Raw genomic sequence first — 15143 nt, 5'->3', positions numbered from 1 at the left:
GTGTACGAGCGGGTGCCGCTGGCAGACTTTAAAGAGCCCGAATGGTTGATCAACATTACCCTCACCGCACCTCATATCTCGTTTAAACAAAATGTTTACGTCTCCGAGATTAAGAGCAACGATATCATTCTCCGGTCTTTCATTCCGGATAATAATATACAAGTTATACGAATACCAGGTCACTCAGGCAACATGTTAGCTCCAGGCGATGAGACTGTATATTTAAGATCCTATTCACCCGATTACCAGCAGAAGTTTTTGACTACGGGGCCAGACAACGCACTCATCATAGAAGTCTATCTCGGGAACACTAGTAACGATACAAGCCCTTTAAACGGGTTGGTAATAATCTGGGAAGACAGGCACAATTACCAACGTTGTCGTATCATCGTACAACCAGGATCGGCACCCTTAGTAAGCCTCGACGGGGTCCGTATTTTGGACCAAAATGTGCCTATGGATGTCTTAGGGATTTTCGTGGATAAACATCTAAGCCTTATAAGTCTCAAATACTTTAATAAGAAATTAACGAAAAACCAATTAAATTTTATCTGATAATATATAGTAAACAAACACAGGATGGGGCTGTACCCAGTCGTAGAAGAAGTAGGGAAGACACTGGAAACCGTAGATGGGTTTCGGTTGAGGCAGTTATGTGACGTAAAACGCCAACTATGTACGGGCGTCATTAAGTAAGAAATACCACAAAGCTTTCAATATCGTGGATGGGGCTGATACCACCCTTATGGCAACCAGCATGGGATTAGGAGCAGTAGGTTTCGGTTTGTTGACCACCATCGTAGCCGCACCCATAGTTCTGGGTATTGAAATAACAGCTGGGGTGTCAGGGTTGGTGGGGTTGGTGTTTAAGTTTGCATCCCGCAGATTACATCGTAAAGCATTGAAACACGACGAAATCAGAATTCTGGCCGAAGCAAAGTTAAACACAATAGACGACCATATTTCCACCGCACTCACTGACAATAAAATCTCAGAGGAAGAATTTCGTTTGGTCCTCTCTGAACTCGCAAAATATCACAGAATGAAACAAGAGATTCGGTCCAAGTCTCGTAAAAGCACTGCCATCAGTGAAGACGGAAAAAAAGTACATAGAACAAGGGATACAACAAGCCCAACAAGCTTTCATTACGAAAACCAAAGAAATCATAGGAGATTCACATTAAATTGTTTCGCTGAGATCAACATTGTATAGTTTATTGATGTGCAAATTTATTGCCACACCTACCTCCCTGTCGAGTGTTCACAATAGTGCAGGAAGTGTTGGCTTGAGTCATAGGCCGAGTTGACCAGGAAAGTGCCGGTTCGCGGTCATAGTGACCAGGAAGTTGGCTGGGGATTCAAAAGTGGTATGCACACTAGCGGAAAGAGATAAGGGCCTGACAAAAGCTTTATTTATGAAATTTTGTTGTAAGTTATCTCCTACCCCTGTTGTATATACTACTGATGATCCAGGTTTAGAAATAGCTGATGATCCACGTTTAAGTATAACAGATGATTCAAGTTTAGATATAACTGATGCTCCAGGTTTAGATATAACTGATGGTCCAGGTTTAGATATAACTGATGATCCAGGTTAAGATATAACTGATGATCCAGGTTTAGATATAACTGATGATTAGATATAACTGATGATCCAGGTTTAGATATAACTGATGGTCCAGGTTTAGATATAACTGATGATCCAGGTTTAGATATAACTGATGATCCAGGTTAAGATATAACTGATGGTCCAGGTTTAGATATAACTGATGGTCCAGGTATAGATATAACTGATGATCCAGGTTTAGATATAACTGATGATCCACGTTAGGATATAACTGATGGTCCAGGTTTAGATATAACTGATGGTCCAGGTTTAGATATAACTGATGGTCCAGGTTTAGATATAACTGATGATCCAGGTTTAGATATAACTGATGATCCAGGTTTAGATATAACTGATGATCCACGTTTAGATATAACTGATGGTCCAAGTTTAGATATAACTGATGGTCCAGGTTTAGATATAACTGATTGTCCACGTTAGGACCAAATCGTGAATGAATGTGGCAAAGATTAACACAAATATCAGATGTATATACACATTATTTAGTCAGTTATAGGTAAGTCAGGTCAGTCTCCTGCTTTAACTGATTCATGACATTCTTGATTTCGTTTCAGAAAATCGCACATTTTGTTTCCTTGTCACCAGGTTCATATTCTCTGACACTGGGCACACGCATCTCCCCTCCTTTTGTTGAACCTCGGCGGCCGGCCTTGCAAGAGAGTAATAAAGTGTACGTAACAGCGCTCATTAAACCTCTGGTTGGGGTCAACCACGTAGTTGTAGCTAAGCCTCCAGGCAGCGGTACGACGAATATGTCTGTCGATGGCTTGTTGGTCCTCTTCTAGGCGTCTGTAGCAGTGTGACCTCAGACGTTGATTTAGGTTGCCTGACCTCCCCACGTAGATGACCAATCCACCCTGTTTGATAGCGTAGATTCCTCGTAGTGTCTCTTTAGGCCATTGTCCCCATGGAATGCCTTGGCTATCGATCAGGGTTCGGCTGTTTCGCCTAGTTGTCGCCTGTAATATATCATCTTTAACATGGAGTGTATCCTGACTGAAATGCTCTTAATAAACAGACAAAATATATATCAGACCTAACACCCCAATCTGACTTGATGAGATCCGCTGGTCGTGGGTTTCAATCCAAGAATGATCCTTTATCTGTCAGCAACATACGACTGGACTTCACCCAAGTGTAACCTTTGACCTCCCTCACACCTTATCTGCTACGCCCTGGTACGACTGGGGTACTGCTCAAAACGGAGATGACCTTACAAGCTCAATCAGACCTGATTCTAAGACACATTTCACATGATTTACAAAATACTTTACAAAATGTTCGCGTACTATCGGTACTGAATATTTTAAGAAATGTTCGACGTTCTGGAACCAACGGTAGGGGCAGGTAATGTTACAGACGAAATGGGTTTAACAAACTCGCCCAGACGTGTTCTAACAAAAAACTCAAAAGATCTTTTGAATATGTCCACATGAAGGTGACACATTTATAACAAATCGATCCCTGTAAAATAATTATCCACGGTCCTCGTACCGTGCAATAGCGCACCCCGAGTCTCTGAAAACTGAGACAGTTTGGGGTTCTATCAGGGTATTACCAGTTCGAATGAAAGGTGATACTATAGACGTATATAATGCTGACGTGTCTCTTAATGTACAGTGAGTGAGTGAGTTAGTTAGTTTTACACCACTTTTATCAATATTCCTGCAATATCACGCCGGGAGACACCAGAAATTGGCTTCACACATTGTACCCATGTAGGGAATTGAACCCGACTCTTTGTCGTGATAAGCGAACACTTTAACCACTGGACTTTGTAAAGACGCCGATATTTGTTGCAATATCGTGGAAGAAAACAGAGAGGGTATTTGGTTTGACGCGTTAACCAATAGGCTACCCCACCGCCCACCGACCTTTGGCAAAAGTACCGACCAAAACACATTCGCAGAGCTGATTCTTAGGCAAAAGTCAAATTAACTATTGAATACTTACAGGACAGTTCGCCATTCCCGAAACGTTAATGTAAATAAGGTATCTGTGAACGGAGCTAGCACAGTAATGGCGCACAGTCAACATCCCAGAAGTAATTTAAGTAATGTACGTAGCGCCGTGAGCAGGCAATGCGCCTGGATATGAGCGCATTATAAGCGGACTGTTACTATTACTATTACAATTCCGGGTATTGTCGGGCTTTATTCAGTTTGATGCATCCGAACTACGGAGACTGCATGTTTTAAAATGTCGACCCATAAATCGTTAGCTGTCGATTACGTATGAGATCTGTGAACTGAAGTTTCTGCCACCATTTTGACATCCTGCTCCCTGATTGGTTGGATGACGATATGGTAACGCTTAACGAAGTTATACCTGTCATCACATCTGAATAGTACTACGTTTGTACAATCTGTTAGTCAATCTAGTTGGTCAGAGATGGCGTACAAACAAAATCATAATGTGCTGAATGCACGTTGGAATTATCACTGGAAGATATGAATATTGCAATTTCTAAAGAAATATCGATTCAATAAATCAGTGAGTTAGCTTCAACGTGGATTTGAAAAGAGCTCCAGTTACATAACGATTTGTAATCCCGAGAGTGTGAGAGACAGTCAGTCAGTTTCCTAGAAGTGATATAATTCCAAGTATTGACGGGCTATGTGAAGTGTGACGTGCACAATGACACCATAAATCAATAAACGATAACGTGCCATTAAACCTACAATGGTCTCAAGTGTAGAAAATTGACGGAGCCTGTTTTGTTTCCACTATGCAGACAGCATGGGTGTGTACTTGTAGAAAATGTGAGAGAGAGTGGTGGAGGGTTGTCTCCGGGTTTAAATATAACTGATGATCCAGGTTTAGATATAACTGAGGGTCCAGCTTTAGATATAACTGATGATCCAGTTTTAGATATAACTGATTGTCCAGTTTTAGATATAACTGATGGTCCAGGTTTAGATATAACTGATGGTCCACGTTAGGATATAGCTGATGATCCAGGTTTAGATATAACTGATGGTCCACGTTAGGATATAACTGATGGTCTAGGTTTAGATATAACTGATGGTCCACATTAGGATAAAACTGATGATCCAGGTTTAGATATAGCTGATAATCCAGGTTTAGATATAACTGACGGTCCACGTTAGGATATAACTGATGGTCCAGGTTTAGATGTAACTGATGATTCAGGTATAGATATAACTGATGGTCCAGGTTTAGATATAACTGATGATCCAGGTTTAGATATAGATGATGATCCAGGTTTAGCTATAGCTGATGATTCAGGTTTAAGTGTAACTGATGGTCCAGGTTTAGATATAACTGATGATCCAGGTTTAGATATAACTGATGATTCAGGTTTAGATATAACAGATGATTCAGGTTTAAGTATAACTGATTGTCCAGGTTTAGATATAGTTGATGGTCCAGGTTTAGATATAACTGATGTTCCAGGTTTAGATATAACGGATGATCCAGGTTTAGATATAGCTGATGGTCCAGGTTTAGATATAGCTGATGGTCCAGGTTTAAGTATAACTGATTGTCCAGGTTTAGATATAGCTGATGGTCCAGGTTTAGATAAAACTGATGTTCCAGGTTTAGATATAACGGATGATCCAGGTTTAGATATAGCTAATGGTCTAGGTTTAGATATAACTGGTGATTCAGGTTTAAATATAACTGATGGTCCACGTTAGAATATAACTGATGGTCCAGGTTTAGATGTAACTGATGGTCCAGGTTAAGATATAACTGAGGGTCCAGGTTAAGGTATAACGGAGGGTCCAGGTTAAGGTATAACTGATGATCCAGGTTTAGATATAACTGATGATCCAGGTTTAGATATAACTGATGGTCCAGGTTTAGATATAACTGATGGTCCAGGTTTAGATATAACTGATGGTCCAGGTTTAGATATAACTGATGATCCAGGTTTAGATATAACTGATGGTCCAGGTTGGTTTAGATATAACTGATGATCCAGGTTTTAGATATAACTGATGGTCCAGGTTTTTAGATGATCCATAACTGATGGTCCAGGTTTAGATATAACTGATGGTCCAGGTTTAGATATAGCTGATGGTCCAGGTTTAGATATAACTGATGATCCAGGTTTAGATATAACTGATGGTCCACGTTAGGATATAACTGATGGTCCAGGTTTAGATATAGCTGATGATCCAGGTTTAGATATAACTGATGGTCCAGGTTAGGATATAACCGATGGTCCAGGTTTAGATATAACTGATGGTCAACGTTAGGATATAACTGATGATCCAGGTTTAGATATAACTGATGATCCAGGTTTAGATATAACTGATGGTCCAGGTGTAGATATATCTGATGGTCCAGGTTTAGATATAACTGATGGTCCATGTTAAGATATAACTGATGGTCCAGGTTTAGATTATAACTGGTGATTCAGGTTTAAATATAACTGATTGTTCACGTTAGAATATAACTGATGGTCCAGGTTTAGATATAACTGATGATCCAGGTTTAGATATAACTGATGGTCCAGGTTAAGGTAGAAGTGATGGTCCAGGTTTAGATATAACTGATGGTCCAAGTTGAGATATAACTGATGGTCCCGGTTAAGGCATAACTGAGGGTCCAGGTTTAGATATAACTGATGGTCCAGGTTTAAGTGTAACTGATGATCCAGTTTTAGATATAACTGATGGTCCAGGTTTAAGTATATCTGATGATCCAGTTTTAGATATAACTGATGGTCCAGGTTTAGATATAGTTGATGGACCAGGTTTAGATATAGCTGATGGTCCAGGTTTAAGTATAACTGATTGTCCAGCTTTAGATATAGCTGATGGTCCAGGTTTAGGTATAACTGATGTTCCTGGTTTAGATATAACAGATGATCCAGGTTTAGATATAGCTGATGGTCCAGGTTTAGATATAACTGGTTATTCAGGTTTAAATATAACTGATGATCCAGGTTTAGATATAACTGATGATCCAGGTTTAAATATAACTGATGGTCCACGTTAGGATATAACTGATGGTCGAGGTTTAGATATGACTGATGGTCCAGGGTGCCGTTCCACTAACCGATCTTACCTAAGATCAATCTTAGCAAGTAACGCCAATTTTACAATCGTCTTAGCTAAAAGTTACACCCGTTCCACTACCCGATCTTAGGCCGATCGTAGCCGGTCCCGATCTTACGATCCGATTCAAGCTTATATCGAGACTCTTTCGTGCGAGAGATAGAGGAATGCGGGGGCACGAGTTATCTCCCTTTGCATAGTCTAGCAAATGATGGAAGAAGTTTACGAACCAACTGAGTGAGTGAGTTTAGATTTACGCCGCACTCAGCAATAGTCCAGCTACATGGCGGCGGTCTGTAAATAATCTAGCTAAGATGCATAGCGTTCACTAACATGAACGTTCATGTATCTTAGCTATAAATAATCGAGTCTGGACCAGACAATCCAGTGATCAACAGCATGAGCATCAATCTGCGCAGTTGGGAACCGATGACATGTGTCAACCAGGTCAGCGAGCCTGACCACCCGATCCCGTTAGTGGCCTCTTACGACAAGCATGGGTTATTAAAGTTCAATATTCTAACCCGGGCCTTCATGGGTATTTTTCCAACCAAGTGTAAACGTGAAGAAAAAAACTAGAGCAAAATATTAGGGTAGTGAGCTCCTTGGTTTCAGGTGCATGTGCGTGTGAACGCTGGATATCAGGCATAATATAATGATAATAATTCCATATTTATAGTGCGCCTATTCCACATCCTGGGGCATGCTCAAAGCGCTATGTACAGATAATTTACACGAGAGTATTTACAGCCGAGATTATAAGTAATATACTGAGAACAGGTTTTAAGCCTGGACTTTGAAAATGTCAATTGTGTCAGAGCTTTTAATATGTGCCTGAACCTTGTCAATCAGAATAAACAAGGCGTGAGGAGGCATCCTCTATAACGTATGTAGAATTTGTCAGTGGTCTTGAATAACACGCGGCCTGCCTTTAGAATCCCCCACCAAATAAGCGCACGTGAAATCAAACATATTTGTATCTTTTTGTTTCAGAACATTGTTCACTTCACGGCTGTCCCTATTCTTAACCATGACGTTGCAATATTGTTGTACAAATGTGTTCCACCGACTCGCTCGGCTGTGTTCCCATGACGACAGTGGTCAGACTGGCCTGACATTTGTAAGGTTTCAGTGCAGTGTTTGTTTACATTACAGAAATATACAAATTCATTTCATGGGGGATTTTAGGGGACGCTCACGGTGAAATGCTCGCTCTTATTTTTCACACAGAATAGGAAAGCCACCATTTTGGTTTCTCTACGCTTGATTTTAGCTATCCTAAGTTGGTCATGAGCAACTTAGACTTTGAATCTTAACTTTACAATTGACTTAGGTAAGATTGGTTAGTGGAACGGTATGCCGATCATATCGTCACGCTAAGATTGGGATTTTAGGGGTTTACGATTGGCGTAGGGCTAAGATCGGTTAGTGGAACGGCACCCAGGTTTATATATAACTGATGGTCCAGGTTTAGATATAACTGATGGTCCAGGTTTAGATATAACTGATGGTCCAGGTTTAAGTATAACTGATAATCCAGTTTTAGACATAACTGATGGTCCAGGTTTAGATATAACTGATGGTCAACGTTAGGATATAACTGATGGTCCAGGATTAGATATAACTGATGATTCAGGGCTACATATAGCTGATGGTCAAGCTATATCTAAACCTGGATCATCAGTTATATCTAAACCTGGACCATCAGTTATATCTAAACCTGAATCATCAGTGACATCTAAACCTGGATCATCAGCTATATCTAAACCTGGACCATCAGTTATATCTAACCCTGAGTCATCAGTTATATCTAAACCTGGACCATCAGTTATATCCTAACGTGGACCATCAGTTATATCTAAACCTGGACCATCAGCTATATCTAAACCGGGATCCAGGTTTAGATATAACTGATGATCCAGGTTTAACTGATGACCGAGTGACCAGGAAAGTGCCGATTCGCGGTCTTAGTGACCAGGAAGTTGGCTGGGGATTCAAAAGTGGTATGCACACTAGCGGAAAGAGATAAGGGCCTGACAAAAGCTTTATTTATGAAATTTTGTTGGAAGTGATCTCCTACCCCTGTTGTATATACTGCTGATGATCCAGGTTTAGAAATAGCTGATGATCCAGGTTTAAGTATAACTGATGATCCAGGTTTAGATATAGCTGATGGTCCAGGTTTAGATATAACTGATGATCCAGGTTTAGGTATAGCTGATGGTCCAGGTTTAGATATAACTGATGGTCCACGTTAGGAAATAACTGATTGTCCTGGTTTAGATATAGCTGATGATCCAGGTTTAGATATAACTGATGGTCCACGTTAGGATATAACTGATGGTCCAGGTTTAGATATAACTGATGGTCCACGTTAGGATATAACTGATGATCCAGGTTTAGATATAACTGATGATCCAGGTTTAGATATATCTGATGGTCCAGATTTAGATATAACTGATGGTCCATGTTAAGATATAACTGATGGTCCACGTTTAGATATAACTGATGGCCCAGGTTATAGATGAGGGTCAGAAATAGAAGACAGGACGCACAGTTTACAGTGTGACCATGTTTATTTCTTTTCTAGTCTCGAATCCCATCAAATCGTAAACGAATGTGGCAAAGATTAACACAAATATCAGATGTATATACACATTATTCAGTCAGTTATAGGTAAGTCAGGTCAGTCTCCTGCTTTAACTGATTCATGACATTCTGGATTTCGTTTCAGAAAATCGCACATTTTGTTTCCTTGTCACCAGGTTCATATTCTCTGACACTGGGCACACGCATCTCCCCTCCTTTTGTTGAACCTCGGCGGCCGGCCTTGCAAGAGAGTAATAAAGTGTACGTAACAGCGCTCATTAAACCTCTGGTTGGGGTCAACCACGTAGTTGTAGCTAAGCCTCCAGGCAGCGGTACGACGAATATGTCTGTCGATGGCTTGTTGGTCCTCTTCTAGGCGTCTGTAGCAGTGTGACCTCAGACGTTGATTTACGTTGCCGGACCTCCCCACGTAGATGACCAATCCACCCTGTTTGAAAGCGTAGATTCCTCGTAGTGTCTCTTTAGGCCATTGTCCCCATGGAATGCCTTGGCTATCGATCAGGGTTCGGCTGTTTCGCCTAGTTGTCGCCTGTAATATATCATCTTTAACATGGAGTGAATCCTGACTGAAATGCTCTTAATAAACAGATAAAATATATATCAGACCTAACACCCCAATCTGACTTGACAGGATCCGCTCGCCGTGGGTTTGAATCCAAGACTGGTCATGTTTCTGCCAGCAACCTACGACTGGACTTCACCCTACTGCTCCATCAGTCTAACCTTTGACCTCCCTCACACATTATCTGCCACGCCCTGATATGACTGGGGTACTACACAAAACGGAGATGACCTTACAAGCTCAATCAGACCTGATTCTAGGACACATTTCACATGATTTACTGAATATTTTAAGAAATGTTCGACGTTCTGGAACCAACGGTAGGGGCAGGTAATGTTACAGACGAAATGGGTTCAACAAACTCGCCCAGACGTGTTCTAACAAAAAACACAAAAGATCTTTTGAATATGTCCACATGAAGGTCACACATTCATAACAAAATCCTGTAAAATACATATCCACGGTCCTCGTACCGTGCAATAGCGCACACCGAGTCTCTGAAAACTGAGACAGTTTGCGGTTCTATCAGGATATAACCAGTTTGAATGTAAGGTGATACTATAGACGTATATAATGCTAACGTGTCTCTTAATGTACAGTGAGTGAGTGAGTTAGTTAGTTTTACACCACGTTTATCAATATTCCTGCAATATCTCGCCGGGAGACACCAGAAATTGGCTTCACACTTGTACCCATGTAGGGAATTGAACCCGGGTCTTTGGCGTGATAAGCGAACACTTTAACCACTGGACGCCTATATTTGTTGTAATATCGTGGAAGAATATAGAGAGGGTATTTGGTTTGACGCGTTAACCAATAGGCTACCCCACCGCCCACCGACCTTTGGCAAAAGTACCACCCAAAAACACCATCGCAGAGCTGATTCTTAGGCAAAAGTCAAATTAACTATTGAATACTTACAGGACAGTTCGCCATTCCCGAAACGTTAATGTAAATAAGGTATCTGTGAACGGAGCTCGTACAGTAATGGCGTACAGTCAACATCCCAGAAGTAATATAAGTAATGTACGTAGCGCCGTGAGCAGGCAATGCGCCTGGATATGAGCGCCTTATAAGCGGACTGTTGCTATTACTATTACAATTCCGGGTATTATCGGGCTATATGACCTGTCACTTACACAATGACACGTAAACCAAAATAACAATAACGTGTGTTGTGCCATTAAAACCTACAAGGTCATAAGTGAGGTGAGGTGAGGTGAGGTGAGGTGAGGTGAGGTGAGGTGAGGTGAGGTGAGGTGAAATTGGGTTTCATTCAGTTTGATACATCAGATCTACGGAGACTGCATGTTTTAAAATGTCGACCCATAAATCGTTAGCTTTCGATAACGTATGAGATCTGTGAACTGAAGTTTCTGCCACCATTTAGACACCCTGCGCCCTGATTGGTAGGATGACGATATGGTAACGCTTAACGAAGTTGTATCTGTCAACACATCTGAATAATACTACGTTTATACAATCTGTTAGTCAATCTAGTTTGTCCGAGATGGCGTGCAAACAAAATCATAATGTGCTGAATGCAAGTTGAATTATCACTGGAAGATATGAATATTGCAATTTCTAAAGAAATATCGATTCAACGTGGATTTGAAAAGAGCTCCAGTTACATAACGATTTGTTATCTCGAGAGTATGAGAGACAGAGTCCAAGTATAGACGGGCTATGTGAAGCGTGACTTGCACAATGACACCATAAATCAAAACGATAACGTGCCATTAAACCTACAATGGTCTCAAGTGTAGAAAATTGACGGAGCCTGTTTTGTTTCCACTGTGCAGACAGCATGGGTGTGTACTTGTAGAAAATTTGAGAGAGAGTGGTGGAGGGTTGTCTCCAGGTTTAGATATAACTGATGATCAAGGTTTGAGATGAGGGTCAGAAATATAAGACAAAACGCATAGTTTACGTGTCATCATCTTTATTTCTCTTCTCTTCTCTTCTAGTACCATTTCAAATCGTTAATGTATGTGGCCAAGATGTATGTTTAGTCAGCTGTAAGTCAGGTGAATCGTTAACCGATTCTTGACAATCCAATGATATTTCATTTTAGAAAACTGAACATTTTGTGTCCTTGACACCAGAGTCATCTTTCAGACACATGCTTTTCCTCTCTGCTTATTGAACCTCGGCCATTGACCATTCATCTGCCATCAAAGTATATACCAGCGCTTATTTGCCAATGTAGTCAGTTACATAGCTGTGGAATGTTTCCTTCGGCTTATGTATTTACCAATGTCTTGCTTAGTGCCGTGGCAGTGACTTCACACACACACACACACACACACACACACACACACACACACACACACACACACACACACACACACACACACACACCACAGAGTCGTATATATATATATATATGTTACAGGAAATGTCTACAATCTGGCAATGTGTACAATGAAATAACCAGTCAATGTGTACATTGCTTGATTCACTCAGTCATTGTGTACATTGTCTAAAATTTCCAGGCATTGTGTACATTGCCTGATTAATTAACCCAATTATTGTACAGATTGACTGATTGTTGAACAGGGATTATTGAGAAGACAAGGTTAGCATCGGTTTCGTTCTGTGATCACTGAGGCTTCTTTTAATAAAGTAATGTTTATAGTTTAGATTAATCCAATTTTCCTTAAAGCAAAGGCTTCCCTAGAAATGATTCTTCCTTAGAGCACAGGCTTCCTTAGAAATGCTATAAAATGCAAGTATTTTCTTACTAGACTTGACATTCATTCTTGTTATCATCATGTAGTCTAGATTTCGTGAACATCTCCTGAGTAGACGACAGTCCGATTCAAAGTCACTCTTGTTGACTAAAGAAGAGTACTAAAGTTTGATTGAAGAAGTCAAGGTTGGACTAGGTGCTGAGAAGACATTCCGGCAGTATTACATTCTTGGGAGGTATGAGATCGTGCAGTGTGGTGACGTTGAGAAGTTAATCAGAAAGAGAAAGCCAGAATCATAATCTGCAGTTAGCTATTTCACTTATATTGATGAGATGTTTGATATCATAAAACGTGCCCACATTTCTACTGGTCGTGGAGGCAGAGACAAAAATGGTAAAAGCATTCGTGAAATATGCAAATGTCACACGTGATGCTATTGAGTTATTCAAATCCCTTTGCATATAATGTCAAATGAAGAGGAAACGTGTTACAACAAAAGGTGTTGTTGTGAAACCTATCATCTCCAAAGATTACTTGTCCTGTGGACAGGTAGATCTTGTAGACAGGTAGATCCCGTGGACAGGTAGATCTTGTGGACAGGTAGTTCTTGTAGACAGGTAGATCCCGTGGACAGGTAGATCTTGTGGACAGGTAGTTCTTGTAGACAGGTAGATCTTGTGGACAGGTACATCTTGTGGACAGGTACATCTTGTGGACAGGTACATCTTGTGGACAGGTACATCTTGTGGACATGCAGTCAATTGCCAGTGGATCACATAAGTGGATCATGGTTTACCAAGAACACTTTACTAAATTCTGTGTCCGTCCACTCACCTCCAAACGTGAAAGTGAAGTTGCATATCAATTCATGGATATCTTCTTGCTACTTGTGCACCTGCCATTTTACAGAATGACAATGGGTCAGAGTTCACTGCCTCTGTGATCACTGAACTGAAGTTCAAGTGGTCAGACTTGGTGATGGTGCATGGAAGACCCAGTCTGTAATTTACTTCAATGTTTGTTACCGTTTTAAAAGTGGGAAGCAGTCTGCCACACGTGTGTTACAAGTTGGGTTTATTGTGTAACAGCAGATGCTACTATTTCATGTCTGTAATTTACTTCAGTATTGATTAATATTTTTGTGTTACGTAGCTGATACTATGTTTTTTACATCAGAACATCATGTGTTTTTTATACTGTTTGAAATAAAGTCATTTGTGCTTGAAGTAATGAATTTGTTAGGGTTACCTTTTATCGGTCTCTAAACAGGAGCTGGCAATAGATTTTTAATGAGTATCGTCCTTCAAGCCTGAAAACTTTTTAATATGGTTGAATGACCCTTTGACATTTATCAAAAAAGTAGTGAGGTGGTGCTTTTTTGTTATAGATTTCTAAAACCTATGGACACTATTGGGACGCTGGTAGCTTTTACCAGACATTATTGACGACATATCTCACGGTTGGAATACAGCCGACTTTATAGAAGATAAATATGAGTGCCCTTGTCATATCATGTTTACGACACAACTGCCTAAATCTTTGTATTTTCGGAACCAGAGAAGGGATATGCCGGTATTTAGGTCTTTAACACAGTATGATATGGTCACAAGTATATTTTTCTATTTATAACCGAAGTCTTCAATTCAGGAAATTACGCGATAATGTACTTTCCAACAAAGGCAGGCTCCCCCGTCATCGCTGTATTTAGAAGGCGGCTTGTTAGAAGCAACGTGACGTCATAACATTGTTCATGATGTCATGTCACCATGACAAAGTGATAGTTTTCCCGGTGCATATCGTATAAAAACAAATTATCCCCGATATGTTTGCCCTCGTAGGTTATAAGCATAGTTCTTATCGTTCGTTGAGATGCCCCCTACATGGGTACAATTTGTGAAGCCCATTTCTGGTGTCCCCCGCCGTGATATTGCTGGAATATTGCTAAAAACGGCGTAAAAACCATACTCAGTCAGTCAGTCGTTGAGATGCCATCTGTTGATTTCTTTGTTGTAATTTAAGCGGTGAAACTAAATAAATGATTTCTTTAGTCTACCCATAACAATTACGGTGTCAACTTACATTGAATACCTTACAAAAAGAAGTTTGACTTTACTTTGATAACGACCACATATGAGCGATTCCTTCAAGCAAATGATACAATTCAATAGCATTTCTACGTTTTATTTTAAATGCATCAATCAGATACAACAAATGAGTAGGCAGATTGACTGCTGTGTGACATGGAATAACCAGGCGCCAGCGATTCAAGAGATCCTTAGCAAATGTAACATTAAATTCCCTCTCATAAAACAACAGTAATATGATGATGAAACTAATACGAACCAGTTTCAACCATGACAACGCAATATATGATCGAAACATAATTCATAGTAAATCACTTATGATCAAAACATTAAATTAACTTCAAATATGTCATTGCGTCAACATTGAAAATAATTCGAAAATGAAGAAGAATAAACGTACATTTAAAAGCGGAAATAAAAAATATCCTGTTATTTTTGGATATGCTGTGAAGAACTTCAAAATGTAATAGAAATAACAGTAAATTATTGAAAGCTATTATAGTAATATCAAGTATCAAATTCATTGTTTTGAGCTGT

At 40.1% G+C, this 15143-nt stretch overlaps 1 protein-coding gene and 2 long non-coding RNA genes across 3 annotated transcripts; 1 reads left to right on the top strand and 2 right to left on the bottom strand.

The window, feature by feature from the left end:
* Positions 1 to 1142: 1142 nt before the first annotated feature.
* LOC124280693 lies at positions 1143 to 8819 on the bottom strand. Its single transcript, XR_006899748.1, has 3 exons — positions 8594 to 8819; positions 7724 to 7730; positions 1143 to 1350 (listed from the first exon to the last, which is right to left on the bottom strand). It is a non-coding gene; the product is annotated as an uncharacterized LOC124280693 (long non-coding RNA).
* LOC124280691 lies at positions 2033 to 3631 on the bottom strand. Its single transcript, XM_046716680.1, has 2 exons — positions 3581 to 3631; positions 2033 to 2586 (listed from the first exon to the last, which is right to left on the bottom strand). The coding sequence occupies exons 1-2, from the start codon at positions 3593 to 3595 to the stop codon at positions 2215 to 2217; spliced, it is 387 nt and encodes a 128-aa protein (XP_046572636.1). The 5' UTR covers positions 3596 to 3631; the 3' UTR covers positions 2033 to 2214.
* LOC124280694 lies at positions 4788 to 5061 on the top strand. Its single transcript, XR_006899749.1, has 3 exons — positions 4788 to 4828; positions 4901 to 4972; positions 5021 to 5061. It is a non-coding gene; the product is annotated as an uncharacterized LOC124280694 (long non-coding RNA).
* Positions 8820 to 15143: the final 6324 nt, after the last annotated feature.

This window comes from Haliotis rubra, unplaced genomic scaffold (assembly GCF_003918875.1).
Source record: "Haliotis rubra isolate DU_JTF1 unplaced genomic scaffold, ASM391887v1 Scf271, whole genome shotgun sequence".
NCBI lineage: Eukaryota > Metazoa > Mollusca > Gastropoda > Lepetellida > Haliotidae > Haliotis > Haliotis rubra.
Note: the sequence above shows the minus strand (reverse complement) of the source record. Positions and strands in the feature narration are given on the sequence as shown.